The sequence below is a fragment of the Heteronotia binoei genome, chromosome 8, assembly GCF_032191835.1.
Source record: "Heteronotia binoei isolate CCM8104 ecotype False Entrance Well chromosome 8, APGP_CSIRO_Hbin_v1, whole genome shotgun sequence".
NCBI lineage: Eukaryota > Metazoa > Chordata > Lepidosauria > Squamata > Gekkonidae > Heteronotia > Heteronotia binoei.
This window is the reverse complement of record NC_083230.1, coordinates 119,702,705-119,716,744: the sequence shown is the minus strand read 5'-3', so window position 1 is coordinate 119,716,744 and position 14,040 is coordinate 119,702,705. Positions and strand designations below refer to the sequence as shown.

General features: G+C 44.4%; 1 protein-coding gene across 1 annotated transcript in view; it reads left to right on the top strand.

Moving 5' to 3' along the window:
- Positions 1 to 2,316: 2,316 nt before the first annotated feature.
- LOC132575763 (transcription intermediary factor 1-alpha-like) overlaps positions 2,317 to 14,040 on the top strand; it is an 83,649-nt gene continuing 71,925 nt past the window's right edge. Inside the window, exons 1-3 of the mRNA XM_060244454.1 lie at positions 2,317 to 2,608; positions 8,687 to 8,710; positions 11,245 to 11,363. Coding sequence (XP_060100437.1) covers positions 2,317 to 2,608; positions 8,687 to 8,710; positions 11,245 to 11,363 — 435 coding nt within the window. The remainder of the gene's footprint in view (positions 2,609 to 8,686; positions 8,711 to 11,244; positions 11,364 to 14,040) is intronic.

Here is a 14,040-nt window from a genome sequence, read left to right as displayed (position 1 = left end):
GTCCACCCTTTCGAGCAGCCATTTTCACCAGGGGAGCTGATCTCTGCTAGCTAGACATCAACTGTAAAAAAGCAGGAGCTCTCCAGCACTGCCCCTGCTGGCAACCCTATTTGTGATCACTTGTTTGAGGTAGTTAGTGGAGAAATACGCCCTTTTTTGCTTTTTAAAACATGGCCACCCTATTAAAGGTGTCTCCGGATTCTACTTTTGTTACACTTGAGTAGACCTCACTAGCCTTCTTCTGCTCTGCAATGACCAAATTAAGAACATAAGAGACGCCATGTTGGATCAGGCCAGTGGCCCATCCAGTCCAACACTCTGTGGAACACAGTGGCCAAAAAACCCAAGCGCCATCAGGAGGTCCATCAGTGGGGCTAGAAGGCCTTCCACTTTGCCCTCCCCAAGCACCCAGAATACAGAGCATCACTGCCCCAGACAGAGATTTCCATCTATATTCCTTCACCTTCCCTCACCTAAAATTCTGATTCCTTCACCTCCCCTCACCTAAAATTCTGATTCCTTCCCTGATTCCTTCACCTTCCCTCACCTAAATTTCTGATTCCTTCACCTCCCCTCACCTAAAATTCTGATTCCTTCACCTTCCCTCATCTAAATTTCTGATTCCTTCACCTTCCCTCACCTAAAATTCTGATTCCTTCACCTCCCCTCACCGAAAATTCTGATTCCTTCACCTTCCCTCACCTAAAATTCTAATTCCTTCACCTCCTCTCACCTAAAATTCTGATTCCTTCACCTCCCCTCACCTAAAATTCTGATTCCTTCACCTTCCCTCTGATTCCTTCACCTTCCCTCATCTAAAATTCTGATTCCTTCACCTCCCCTCACCGAACATTCTGATTCCTTCACCTTCCCTCTGATTCTGTCACCTTCCCTCACCTAAAATTCTAATTCCTTCACCTCCTCTCACCTAAAATTCTGATTCCTTCACCTTCCCTCTGATTCCTTCACCTTCCCTCATCTAAATTTCTGATTCCTTCACCTTCCCTCACCTGAAATTCTGATTCCTTCACCTTCCCTCACCTAAAATTCTGATTCCTTCACCTCCCCTCACCGAACATTCTGATTCCTTCACCTTCCCTCTGATTCCTTCACCTTCCCTCATCTAAAATTCTGATTCCTTCACCTCCCCTCACCGAACATTCTGATTCCTTCACCTTCCCTCTGATTCTGTCACCTTCCCTCACCTAAAATTCTAATTCCTTCACCTCCTCTCACCTAAAATTCTGATTCCTTCACCTTCCCTCTGATTCCTTCACCTTCCCTCATCTAAATTTCTGATTCCTTCACCTTCCCTCACCTGAAATTCTGATTCCTTCACCTTCCCTCTGATTCCTTCACCTTCCCTCACCTAAAATTCTGATTCCTTCACCTCCCCTCACCGAACATTCTGATTCCTTCACCTTCCCTCACCTAAAATTCTAATTCCTTCACCTCCTCTAACCTAAAATTCTGATTCCTTCACCTCCCCGCACCTAAAATTCTGATTCCTTCACCTCCCCTCACCTAAAATTCTGATTCCTTCACCTTCCCTCTGATTCCTTCACCTTCTCTCATCTAAATTTCTGATTCCTTCACCTTCCCTCACCTAAAATTCTGATTCCTTCACCTCCCCTCACCTAAAATTCTGATTCCTTCACCTTCCCTCTGATTCCTTCACCTTCCCTCACCTAAAATTCTCATTCCTTCACCTCCCCTCACCTAAAATTCTAATTCTTTCACCTTCCCTCTGATTCCTTCACCTTCCCTCATCTAAATTTCTGATTCCTTCACCTTCCCTCTGATTCCTTCACCTTCCCTCACCTAAAATTCTGATTCCTTCACCTCCCCTCACCTAAAATTCTGATTCCTTCACCTCCCCTCACCTAAAATTCTGATTCCTTCACCTTCCCTCTGATTCCTTCACCTTCCCTCACCTAAAATTCTCATTCCTTCACCTCCCCTCACCTAAAATTCTAATTCTTTCACCTTCCCTCTGATTCCTTCACCTTCCCTCACCTAAAATTCTGATTCCTTCACCTCCCCTCTGATTCCTTCACCTCCCCTCACAGAAAAGCTCCTCTTGCTTTGAGGCCCCCCCAGCTGGAGAGGAGGGAGCGGAGCCTATTGGCTGGGTTCCGGTCGCTCTAAAAGGAACAGCTCAAGGGGGCGGGGTTTGGGTGGCCGTTGGTCAGCAGCAGCGGCTCTTCTCAAGAAGGCAGCGGCCGTTGAGAGAGAGAGGGGGGGCTCAGTGCGCCTGCGCTAGTAGAGCAGCCGTTGGAGGCGGTTGAGCCCTCAGGTCTCCGCCGCCGTGCGGCGATGGACGAGCCCCCGGTCGGAGCTGTGCCCTTCCCCGGCGCTCCGAGTGGGGGAAACGAGGCCGAGAGCCGGCCCGCCCCGCCGGAAGAGAGCGGCGGAGAGCCGGCGCTCGACCTGTTGGACAGCTGCGGGGGGTGCGGGCGGCGGCTCCACAACGCGCAGCCCAAGCTGCTGCCCTGCCTCCACTCGATGTGCCGCCGCTGCCTGCCGGCCCCGCGCCGCTTCCTCCTCCTGCCCCCGCCCGGCCCGGACCCCCCGCCGGCGCCTCAGCCGCCCCTCTCGCCCGGCGCCGGTGAGTCCCTGCGGCAGGGAGGGCAGAGAAGGGCTGCGATTGGCTGAGTTCGCGCCGTGCAAAGAAAGACAAACCATTTCCGGAAGGGGAGTGGGGCTGCAGGAAAGAATTAACCCTAAGGTTCTGCGACGGCCGGCCTCCAAAGGAACGAATCAACTTGGGGGGGGAAATCATTACAACATTTTTTTTTAATATAATATTCTAAACATTCACATAACCTTATTAACCAACGTAGACAATTGTAACTTTGTCGTAAATGGAGAAGTGGAATCTTGCCCTGCTCTGTAAAAACTGGGGAAAGCGGGTTAAAGCTTCTAGTGAAACGGAATACAAAGTACAACCTCGACACTGTGTTTATGCTTTGTACATTCTACATTTCTGGAATTGGAACGACTCAGAAGGACTGTGGGATGCCTTCAAGAGCAAGCATATGAACATATGAAGCTGCCTTATACTGAATCAGACTTTTGGTCCATCAAAGTCAGTATTGTCTACATAGACTGGCAGCGGCTCTCCAGGGTCTCAAGCTGAGGTTTTTCACACCTATTTGCCTGGACCCTTTTTTGAAGATGCCAGGGATTGAACCTGGGACCTTCTGCTTACCAAGCAGATGCTCTACCACTGAGCCACCGTCCCTCCCTGAGCAGACTGAAGATTTCTCTTGAATTTGGAAGGACGTATAATCTACATGGGACTGTACATGATAAAGCTTAAGCCTCTGTCCTTTTTTCACTTTAGGTGTTCTGTTTATCGGGGTATGTTGGTTAATAAGGTTATGTGAATGTTTAGAATATTATAAAAAATGTAATAATTTTTGTAATAATTTTGTAATAATAAGTTGATTCATTCATTTGGAGGTTGGTCATCACAGACCAATTTCTGCTACCTTTTGCTTTGGTTCTCTATGTGTTGCTTAATCCCCAGGTGGGGGCAGGGGATCTCCCAGTTTGGAGACTCTCCCCCTGCTCCAGGGTCATCGGAATTATATATATTATATTGTGACCTATAAACTTTAGCTTGTTTGGGGTATTTATCTTTTCATATGTCAAAACATCTTCAATAAGCCATATGCTAATTTGCTGTTCTCCTGTGTAGAGGTCTGTCTATTATATATATGAATTCTTAACTTCTGTTTCAATGCTTCTGAGGGAGATGCCCTCCTGCCTGGAGATTATTCCTCCACCGTCCTCCCCCTGTAACTAAATCCAAATATGTTGTGACCTATACATTTAGCTTGTTTTTGGTATTTGTCTTTTCATATGTCAAAACATCTTTAATAAGTCATATGCTAATTTGTTGTTCTCCTCTGTAGAGGTGTGTGCCTATATATATATATATTTATGGAACATTAACTGCCATTTCTGTGTGTCTGAGGAAGTGTGCATGCACACACAATCTCATGCATTGTTAGTTAAAGATGACACTGGACTCAACATTTGTTGTAAGGTTTGTGGCAGGGTTTGATCTTTCCTGAGGCAATGCTCCCTTCTTTCAGGTGAGTAGCCGTGTAATCTGAAGGAATAGAACCAAATTTGAGTCTAGTGGGACCTTTAAGACCAACAGTTTTAATTCTGGGGTATAAGCTTTGTTAGGCTTTTGCATATTAGGCCACACACCCTGTCATCACCATTGTTTCACGCAAGGTTTTTTTGTTAGAAAAAGCCCAGCAGGAACTCATTTGTATATCAGCCCACACCCCCTGACAGCAAGCCAGCTGAACTGTGTTCCTGCTCAAAAAAAGCCTTGCCAAGCACAGGTCCATTAGCCGTTTCCTGTATATTTGATTCCAGCTCTCTGGCATTGGACCAAAATGCTGACATATTTGTGTATGAAATTTGTTCCTTAAGCTTTGGAACCAGTTGCAAGCCCGGATGTGTAGAGAATCATGAAGCTCTTCACAGTTCCTTCATCTCACTGTCGTCTTTAATCTTTGCATCTTCCAAATATTTGATGTCTGCAGTACAATACCCATCCTTCATTCCTCTTTGCAGAACTCTGAATCCCCTTTATCTAGCTGTATCAACAATAGAAGAGCCCCATGGCGCAGAGTGGTAAAGCTGCAGTACTGCAGTCCGAACTCTCTACTCACGACCTGAGTTCGATCCCGGCAGAAGCTGGGTTCAGGTAGCCAGCTCAAGGTTGACGCAGCCTCCCATCCTTCTGAGGTTGGTCAAATGAGTACCCAGCTTGCTGGGGGGGGAAAGCATAAATGACTAGCGAAGGCAATGGCAAACCACCCAATTAAAAAGTGTGCTGTGAAAACGTCGTGATGCGACGTCACCCCAGAGTCGAAAACGACTGGTGCTTGCACAGGGGACTACCTTTACCTTTATCAACAATAGACTGCCCATCCAGTACTGGTCAGTTCAGCTGTTTCTTCATCATGAATGCTTTCTCTCTCACCTAACTCAGCGGGCAAATACTTTTTCATAAGCACTTGCAGCAAGTGGTTGATGCTGTATTTCCTACTTGCCAGATACTCTTTCCAGCTGGCTTTGCAGAGGGGACACAGAAACTTGAGTGTCCAGCTGTTTCTTTGTCATGAATCCTTTTTCTCTCACCTAACTCAGCAGACAAATACTTTGCCATTAGCACTTGCAGCAAGTGGGTGATGCTGCATTTCCTACTTGCCGGATACTCTTTCCACTCTCTTGCAGAGGGGACACAGAAGAGCATAGTCTAAAGAACGCTTGAAACAGACCGTAAGGCCACAGGGAGTTCTTGCAAGATGGAAGTGAACTCATTTAAAGTGAATACTCAAAGTCTGACATATCAATCAAATTGCTGGTGTAATCTTAATATTTACAACCAAATGAAGGTTTCATTTTTATAATAACTTTTCCAATTAGTTTTACAGTTATATCAAGAATTACTGATTATACTGTTAGAAGCACATAATAGATAGTACGCCTCGCAATAATTTCATAATTATCTGTCTCCAGTTTAATAGGTTAATCATCCATATTTGGATGACTTTTCTGCTGTACTTTATTGGAAGGAGAAAAATAATCATTAACTTAATAATAACAATTTAATTTTATTTAAAAAATAACATTACAACCTTGTATTTACTTAAAATCCATGTTTGTTGACTGATGTGGTTAACAAAATACCTTTTTTTAAAAGAAAACCTTAGGCTATCAGTCCAACCCACACATGAAAAAAAGTTAAAATAATGTCCTCCGTAGCTCACTCCTCTTCATATTCTTGTTTGTTCATAATCTGGAAAAGAAAAAAAAGCTTTTCTGCTTTATCAGGTTCCAAACCATTTCTCCATTTAGAACGAACGAGTCCAAAGGAAGACAATGTTCTTTCTACGCCAGCAGAAGAAGCTACTGCTGTTAAAAGTGAAATTATTACTTCAACAGTCTCTAAATCCAAGTGATTCACTGATGTGACTTTCTTTAAAACATCATCAACAAACATTTCTTGTATGGTTCTCCTTTAGCACTGAAGTTTATTATAGTTGGCATTGAGATGGAGGATTGTTGGAAGCCGATACTATAGCTAACTCGTCTTCCTCAGCACTTAAGGTTTGACCCTGGTACTGGACTTTGACAATATTTGCAAGAAAATGAGTTGAAGACAGTGCTTGTAATTCTGTCAATAGGGAGCATGAAGGAGGATGTTAAGAGGAAGAATTTTATATGCAGGTAGATTTAGAAGGTGTGACAGACAGCAGGCAGATATATGCTTAGAGGCAGCACTGCTTGGGAGACAGTGAGTTACCTGAACTGATTGACAGCTCATGGAACTCACTCTGATTGGGGAAACTGCAGCTTCCTGTAGAGAAGAGCGTGACAGGCAGTTGGAGGTTAGTTGGAGAGTGGTTGGAGAAGAGAATGGTAGCTCTGTGAGACTCTCTAGAGCAGGGGTGTCAAGCATGTGGCCTGGGGGCTGAATCAGGCCCCCAAGCAACTGGCTGTTGTCTGCTTCCTTCTCCCTCTCCCTTGCTTCCTTCTGCATTTCAACTTGCTTTGTAAGGCCTGCTCAATCTCACAGGAGTTACAGAGCAAAACCTCAATTTTCTCCATTGGTTGAGGCTCCTCCTCCTCCTGATCCCCTGGGGAGGAAGAGAAAGAGCCAGAGCTTGCTTTGCCCAGTTCCGTGCATCCCATGAGAGAGATACAAAGAAAACACCTTTAAGACCAACAAGTGCTAATGTTTTAATCATGTTTTATTTTAAATTAAAAAAAAAAATCTTTAGTCGTGTTTGCCGGTGTTCTTTATAAAGTTTATATCTCTGCTACCTAATCTTAAATAGGTACACACACGGCTCGGCCCTGACATGGCCCATCTCAACAAGGTCTCATTTATGACAGATCCGGCCCTCATGACAAATGAATTTGGCACGCCTGCTCTAGAATGAGAAGAATCTAAAAAGCGGAGTGTGTTTCAGAGCTGGTGTGGCTTGGAAAAAGGAGAGACACTGGAGGAGACTGTTCCAATAGCTAAACAGTCTCTGGATGTGAAACAAAATTTATTTATTATTATTTATTTATTTATTACTTTGCATTTATATCCCGCCCTCTCCGCAAGCGGACTCAGGGCGGCTTACAGTATCATAAAAACAATCAATTCCATAAAACATATAAAACCATAATACATTTATCAGTTTAAAACTATTACGCTATCTCAATCCAGTCTGGCGGTATTGGGTTCTGACTATGACCACCAGCTTCTGTAGGATGTCCGGTGGCAGCCCATTTTCAGTCAACCAGAAAAGCCTGTCTAAACAGTTCGGTCTTAGAGGCCCTGCGGAACGCCGACAGATCCCGCCGGGCCCTTATAGCTTCTGGGAGGGTGTTCCAGAGTTCTGGTGCTGCCACCGAGAAGGCCCTAGATCTTGTTGCGCATAGCCTGGCTTCTTTTGGGCCAGGGGCAGACAGCAGATTTTTTTTGTCCCTGATCGCAGTGCTCTCTGGGGGATATATGGGGAAAGGCGGTCCCGTAGATAGGCAGGTCCCTGACCATAAAGGGCTTTAAAGGTTAATACCAAAAAAACAGAGGCCTGAGAGAGGGAAATTAGTTTTCCAGTTTTAAGTTTCATATCCAGCGTGAAAAGAACTGTCCATCTGGAAGATAAAGATTTGGCAAATGGTTTGAAGCAGCATTAAAAGGCTCTAAACATGCCATCTTATGAAACTGTAGGGTAAGTGTTGTGTACTGGACTCAAGTAAAGAAAGAAGTAGGTGTTCCTGCCTGGCTCATTGGAGCCACATGAACGGAGCTTGGGGATTCCGGAAAAATGGGCAGCAGGATCCAAATCCTTGCTGCCCTGCACCCATCAGAGATCCCCTGCTAGTTTGAATGATCCAATAACGTGGTTGCGCGGGAACCCAGAGTTATGTATAGTTGGCCCCATTGGCCCAGTTCCCCGGTGTTTGTAGTGCATCCACCTACCATGCTGTATCTAATAAAGAGCTGATTGTCATTACCGCCTCGCCTCTTCAATGCATAGAACCCACTATATTATATAGTAAGCATAACATAGCTTATCCAGCCTTTCCTTGCTGACGTCCAGAGAGCCGCTGGTTTTCATTTCTGAACACTTTCTCGAAGTAATGGAAATGTTTGCTGATACTTTTTGTGATCCTTTGTCTCTTTTTATTTTTGGCACTGGTTAACTAGGGTAGTATAGGATGATTTTGGGAGTGTTGCTTTGGAGTAGTTCTGGACAGAGGTGTTGAATAGAGAAAAATTAAAGCATACAACAGCTTTTCTTAATAGAGGACAAGGTGAAAGTATAGTTTCTGTTGACAGTTAAGTTGAATAGAAATGGCAGACTTTGTAATAATTGACTCATTCTTATTCCAGCACGTTCTTTATCAACAGGCACACAACTCCTATGTAGTAAACAGAGTGTCCTGCTCACCAGGTTGGAGGAAAGGCCTGAGAAAACCACCAAGTCCCTCAGTAAGAACACCCAGCAGGCAAGGTCCAAAGGCAAGACAGGTCAGAGATTTCATACTGTTGGTAGGCCCAAAGTTGTAGACAAGCTGATCGTATGCTGGCTTCAGTCTAACTGCAGTTTTATGTAGGGAATATACCTGCAGGTGATGCTAGGTGCATCATTAGGCTCATCTCCTTACCTGAACCATAGCAGGGACCACCAGATCCTGCAGTGACTTAATGATTCCTTTATCAGAGGGAAGGCTTCAGACTGCCAGGGACACCCTCTTGCACTAGGTGCTCCTGCGGGATGTTGTGGCCAGTGTTCTCTCTAACCTGTGTGTGTGAGCAGCCGCTCATTAACACTGGAAGCCTGGCTCAGCAGCAGTCTGTGTCTGCCCAGAGTGTTGCTCTACTCAATGCAGTTATATTCTGCTCAGGATGTGAACTGCTTTGTTCATTAGAGGGGTGTGTGGAATAGAAGACCATTGGTTGTGGTAGGTCCATGCTGAGGTCTCCTGCATTGAAGGGCCCCTACTGGCTCAGAAGCAGTGCTGATGCTGGTGAAACTTCCCTTTGGAGAAGCTCTGCAGAATCTGATCTTTTTCACACAGCCTAAGTATTCCGGTATGCCAGCTGGTCAGTTACTGAACAGTAACGGGTTTCTGCTGGCATTTCAGACAGACCCGATTCAGTAACTGGCTGCTACCGGAATACTCTCACCTTTTCACACAGTCCCGTGGCTGTCCCGGTAGTGAGGCATGCCTGAGTCGTTACTAACAAAGAGCAGCTTCTTCCACTTTTCAACCCCTTCTTCCGGGTTGAAATCACTATGGGGTGCTGTGTGAAATGTCCAGTATCTAACCCGGGAGCAGTTTTCACGCCCTTTTTCACCCGCCGGCGCGCGCGATCTCCGGCTTTTTTTTTTTTTTTGGAACGTCCGGCTAAGATTGCTATAGCGCTATAGCGACGTATCACAACAGCATCACCATAGGGATGCCTGGGCTCCATTAAGATACCAGATATCGCTGTCGCTGAAACCTGGTAACTTATCTCAATAGAGCCTAGCCATCTCTATGGTGTTGCTGTTGTGATACGTTGCTATAGCGCTATAGCGATCTTTGCCCGACGTTCCAAAAAAAAAAAAAAAGCTGGAGATCGCGAGCCGGCAAGCAAAAACGGCTGGTGCTGGTGGAAGCGAGATAAGAGCGGAACAGTGTGAAATGGCTCGCTTCAATCACGGAACCCTATCGGGAAAAAAAGCATGTGTCTGAAAACTCCCATCCCTGTCTCGGATTACTGCAAGGCGGCACAATACCGACTCCCTTCCAGCTTCCTCTGGTAAGTGTGAAAAGGGCCTCTGTCTTGCAGGGAAGGTATGTTAGGGAAGTGCTTGGAATGAGGTCCTCTTCCTCCAATGAGGACTTCTCCCACACTAACCTGAATTGGACTATGACCCAGGACTAAAAAGGGTGTCCCCGTCAGTTGTATGAGCAGGTAGTGAAGTGAACGTCTTTCTGCTGAAGTAACTTGTGGCAACTTTAGCGTCACTGTTGCTCTTGGCATTATTATTAGTTCAAAGTAACCAAAAGCACTAGAAAACTAACAGATCTTATGTGAATACTTCTTACTGTTGTGAGAATTTGAGCCTCCTGGGTTATTTTCCTTAAAATCCAAAAAACTGTTAAATTGAAGGGTCAAAGAGAATTATCTTACTCAGAGATTTATTAACAAGAAACCAGTTTTTATATTCATGCAGAGCCAAAAGAACCCCTAAAGACAAAAGAAGAAAGAACATACAGGATCATACATCTATATTCTCTTAACCAATAACAAGCATTAGATAGAAAATTTCCGTTAGTCGCTCTAACATTATCTCATCAGAAGGCTAGGTGTTTCTAATTAATTCATCTAGCTGCAGTGAGGGTGAAACATTACCGGAGTATGTGCAAAACTGCAAAAGCCTACTTGTGATTTTAGATCATACTCATTGAGAAGCTGATAAGCCTTTCTAGGACAGCTGCCAGAAACAATAATTTTTCTCAACAATACCTTCTCCAGCTCAAGAGAAGAAAGGAGGTGCTGCTCTCAGTGTTTGAGGAAAGTGAAATAAAAATTAATCACAGTTTTAGTTTCAGTTTTGCTTCATCTTGGAGCAATCTCTCTTGCTTAATTTTTAGTTTCATCATGGGCGACTGAATTATGAGCACCAGAGTTTGTTGGTGTATCATATCCTAAACTCAGCCATGACAGCTACTGATAGAAAGACTGTGTATATGTGAGGCCAAAATTTCATCCCAGTTTCTTTACTTGTCTAACCTACAGGTTTTTTTCACTGACACTTTTTTCCGTAGCTGTGTATTTCATCAGCTTTGCAGAATCACAGTGTATGTTTTCCTAGTTGTAGGTAAATACCTGCTTTCAAAGAAGCACATTTGTACTGAGATTTTCTGTAACTGTTGAATGTTTCAGTAGTCGTTTGGAAATAGGGACCTTAGCTACTTCCAATTTGAACAAAATGTTAATTCTCCAGAATTTTCTTCTGTTGCACAAAACTCAATTCAGACATTGTCTCTGAATAATTTGTGGCTGAAAGCAGTGCAGCAAGTAAGTCACATTGTGCTGTTTGCTATTAGCAGTAAAAACCTCTTCAGAAAAATAGCTTCAAAACCATTAGTGAAATAACTAAGCTTGTTATAGACACATAAACTTGTTGATTTTCCCTGCTCTTTCTTTCCTATCAGTTGGTGTTATATGTTGCCCAGTTTGTGGTCAGGAATGCACAGAAAAGCATATTATAGATAACATCTTTGTGAAGGATATTGCTGAGGTTCCTAGTAGCACAGTGGAGAAATCAAATCAGGTGAGTGTGTCTATTGGGTACTCACATTTTTTTTTAAAAAAATCCATATATGCTAAATTAAAGACAGCTAAAAGTGGTTTTGACCACAGAACAGCCTCAGTCTAAAAATGAAAAGTAAAATTAGCCCTAGAGCTGTGACTCTAAAGACACGGTGCAAGAAATTCCTTTGTTTTAAAAGGCAATCTGCAAGAGGAAGACTTGCTTACCACTGGCAACATGGGGGACTGCTGTCCTGGAACAGTGTTTATAAATTCCAGACAGGATATGGAAAGACACTTTAACTAAGCTGAGAGTGTCAGTATTTTGTCATGGGATGTCCTTATTTAGGGTGCTAAGAAAATTTGTTGTGGTCCATTATCTGGCCCAGGTATATTACATGTTTGAGGAATTAAAATGTACTGTTTATCTCAAAACCTAGTTTTTCTCCCTTTGAGGCGGAGGACATCTTGTGGGTGATAGCCGTGCTACTTGTAGGGAGGCAGGAACAAATTTCTTCACTTCCTGTTCCTAGTGGGAGTCAGTGGCTGCGCTGCCAAGAAAAAGGAGGCTTATGTGCAGTCTTTTTAGAGGGCTCGTTATACATACATGGTTGTTTTCCTTTTGGGTGAATCTGGGACTCTGTAAAAATATACTAGTATCTGTAAGTGTACAACTTGTAGGTAAAAATTACTCTGGAGCAGTTCTGTGTGTGTGTTCTCTGAGGCGAGAGGACATCATGTCCTGTGAGCCGCCCTGAGCCCGCCTTGGCGGGGGAGGGCGGGATATAAGAACAAATTTTTTATTATTATTATTATTATTATTACTATCTTGAGGGTGATTGCCACTGTCCTGTCCGGGAGGCAGGAACAACTTCAACTTCCTGTCTCTGGAGAGTCACCTTCTTTCAGTTTAGTCCTCAGATAAAGTGGGCTCTGCCTTTTCTCTGCCAAATTTATTCTTCGCATCTTTACTTTTCTTTAATTCCTAAGTTCTTCCTCTAGAACAGGAGTGTCAAACATGCGGCCCGAGAGCCGAATCAGGCCCCTGGAGGGTTTCTATCCGTCCCATGAGCAACTGGCTGTCATCTGCTTCCTTCTCCCTATGTCTTGCTTCCTTCTGCATAACAACTTGCTTTGCAAGGCTTGCTCAATTGCACAGGAACTACAGAGTGAAGCCTCTATTTTCTCCATTGGCTGAGGGCCGCCTTGGGGAGGAAGGCAGAGCTTGTTTTTCCAGACTCTCTCAGACACACAGCAGAGGTACTGAGCCAAGTTTCCCTTCTATTGGTTGAGGCTCCCCCCTCCAGTCCCCTGGGGAAGGAAGGAAAGAGCCACAGCTTCCTTTACCCCGTTACCTGGATCCCATGAAAGAAATACAAAGAAAGCACCTTTATGCTAACGTTTTAAGCATGTTTTAAGGGTTTTTTTTTTAAATGTAATTGTGCTTGTCTGTGTCATTTATAAAGTTTATATCTCTGCTACCTAATCTTAGATAGGTACACACATTGTCCAGCCTGACCAGGTGTCATTTATGTCAGATCTGGCCCTTATAACAAATGAGTTCAATTCCCCTGCTCTAGACAGTCTGTCTTTAGTCCTTCCCCTTTCTGGATCTGTACTACCTGAGAGAAATCAATAAATTGTGCTGAAACAATGATATCAACAGGCTGCAGTCTGGCTGACAGGAGTGTATGTTGAAGTTGAAACTATTGATAGAAAAGGGGAAGTATTAAGGCTGACTAGATAAAATTGCTGAAACAATGGAAATGGCCAGGCTATTTTGTGGAAGTATAGGTGAAAGTTGAGACTGTCGCCCAAAAGGGGAAATGTTATAACAGGGTAAGACAAAGTGCTGGAAAAGAATGTGAGCTAATCTGCTGGCCAAAGCAAGTTATGCTTCCCTATTTTATAACACGCAGGAATCTCGCTAACCTCTAACCACAGACTGGGAGGGGAGGCCAAGGCCCACCTCCAGTCATGCCAAGTGCGCTTGCTTAATGGGAGCTTGCATATTATTCAGTAGTCTGTGAATATGTAACCTGCTTATTTACATGAACATGGGATGCATGTGGGGGCATGTAAGGGGTGGGATGGGGGTCCATGATTTAGGCGGTCATTTTAGCATGTGACTCTTAGTACCTCAGCCTATGGGGAACAGAGAGGGCATGGTCGTCAGTGACAGGGAATTATAAAATGATGTATGGAACAGGGAGGAATTTAAGCTCATATCCTGTGTGACTCCCTTTAATGCACAGTAAAGCTGATTTTGTCCTATTCACTGAACAACAGAGTCCGAAGCTTTATTTTCTAGAAGACAAGGGGTAATGCAGAGTGGCTGCAGGAATCCCTTTGGGGGTTTCTATTGTGGGACCCCTGAACAATTTCCCACTTCTCTCCCCCCCCCCAGCCCCCGAAGAGACAGGAAAACAAGCAAACAACAAATGCCTGAAGTAGCATTGGCCAATTTGGCTCCAGAACTTTTTTCATGCAGCAAGTCCTGCTGGCCACTCATATAGTAGCAGGCTGTGCTCAGTGACAGCGTGGATTCATCAGACGAAGAGTTGCCTGCAGCTAGCTCTCAGCCACTAATTGAGCATCCATCTGCAGCTGGCTCTGAACTAGAAGTAGAACAGCAAGAGATCAGGTTACCAGCTGATCAGGAGTCACGGCCTACAGCTGAAACTGAGCCAACATCTTGT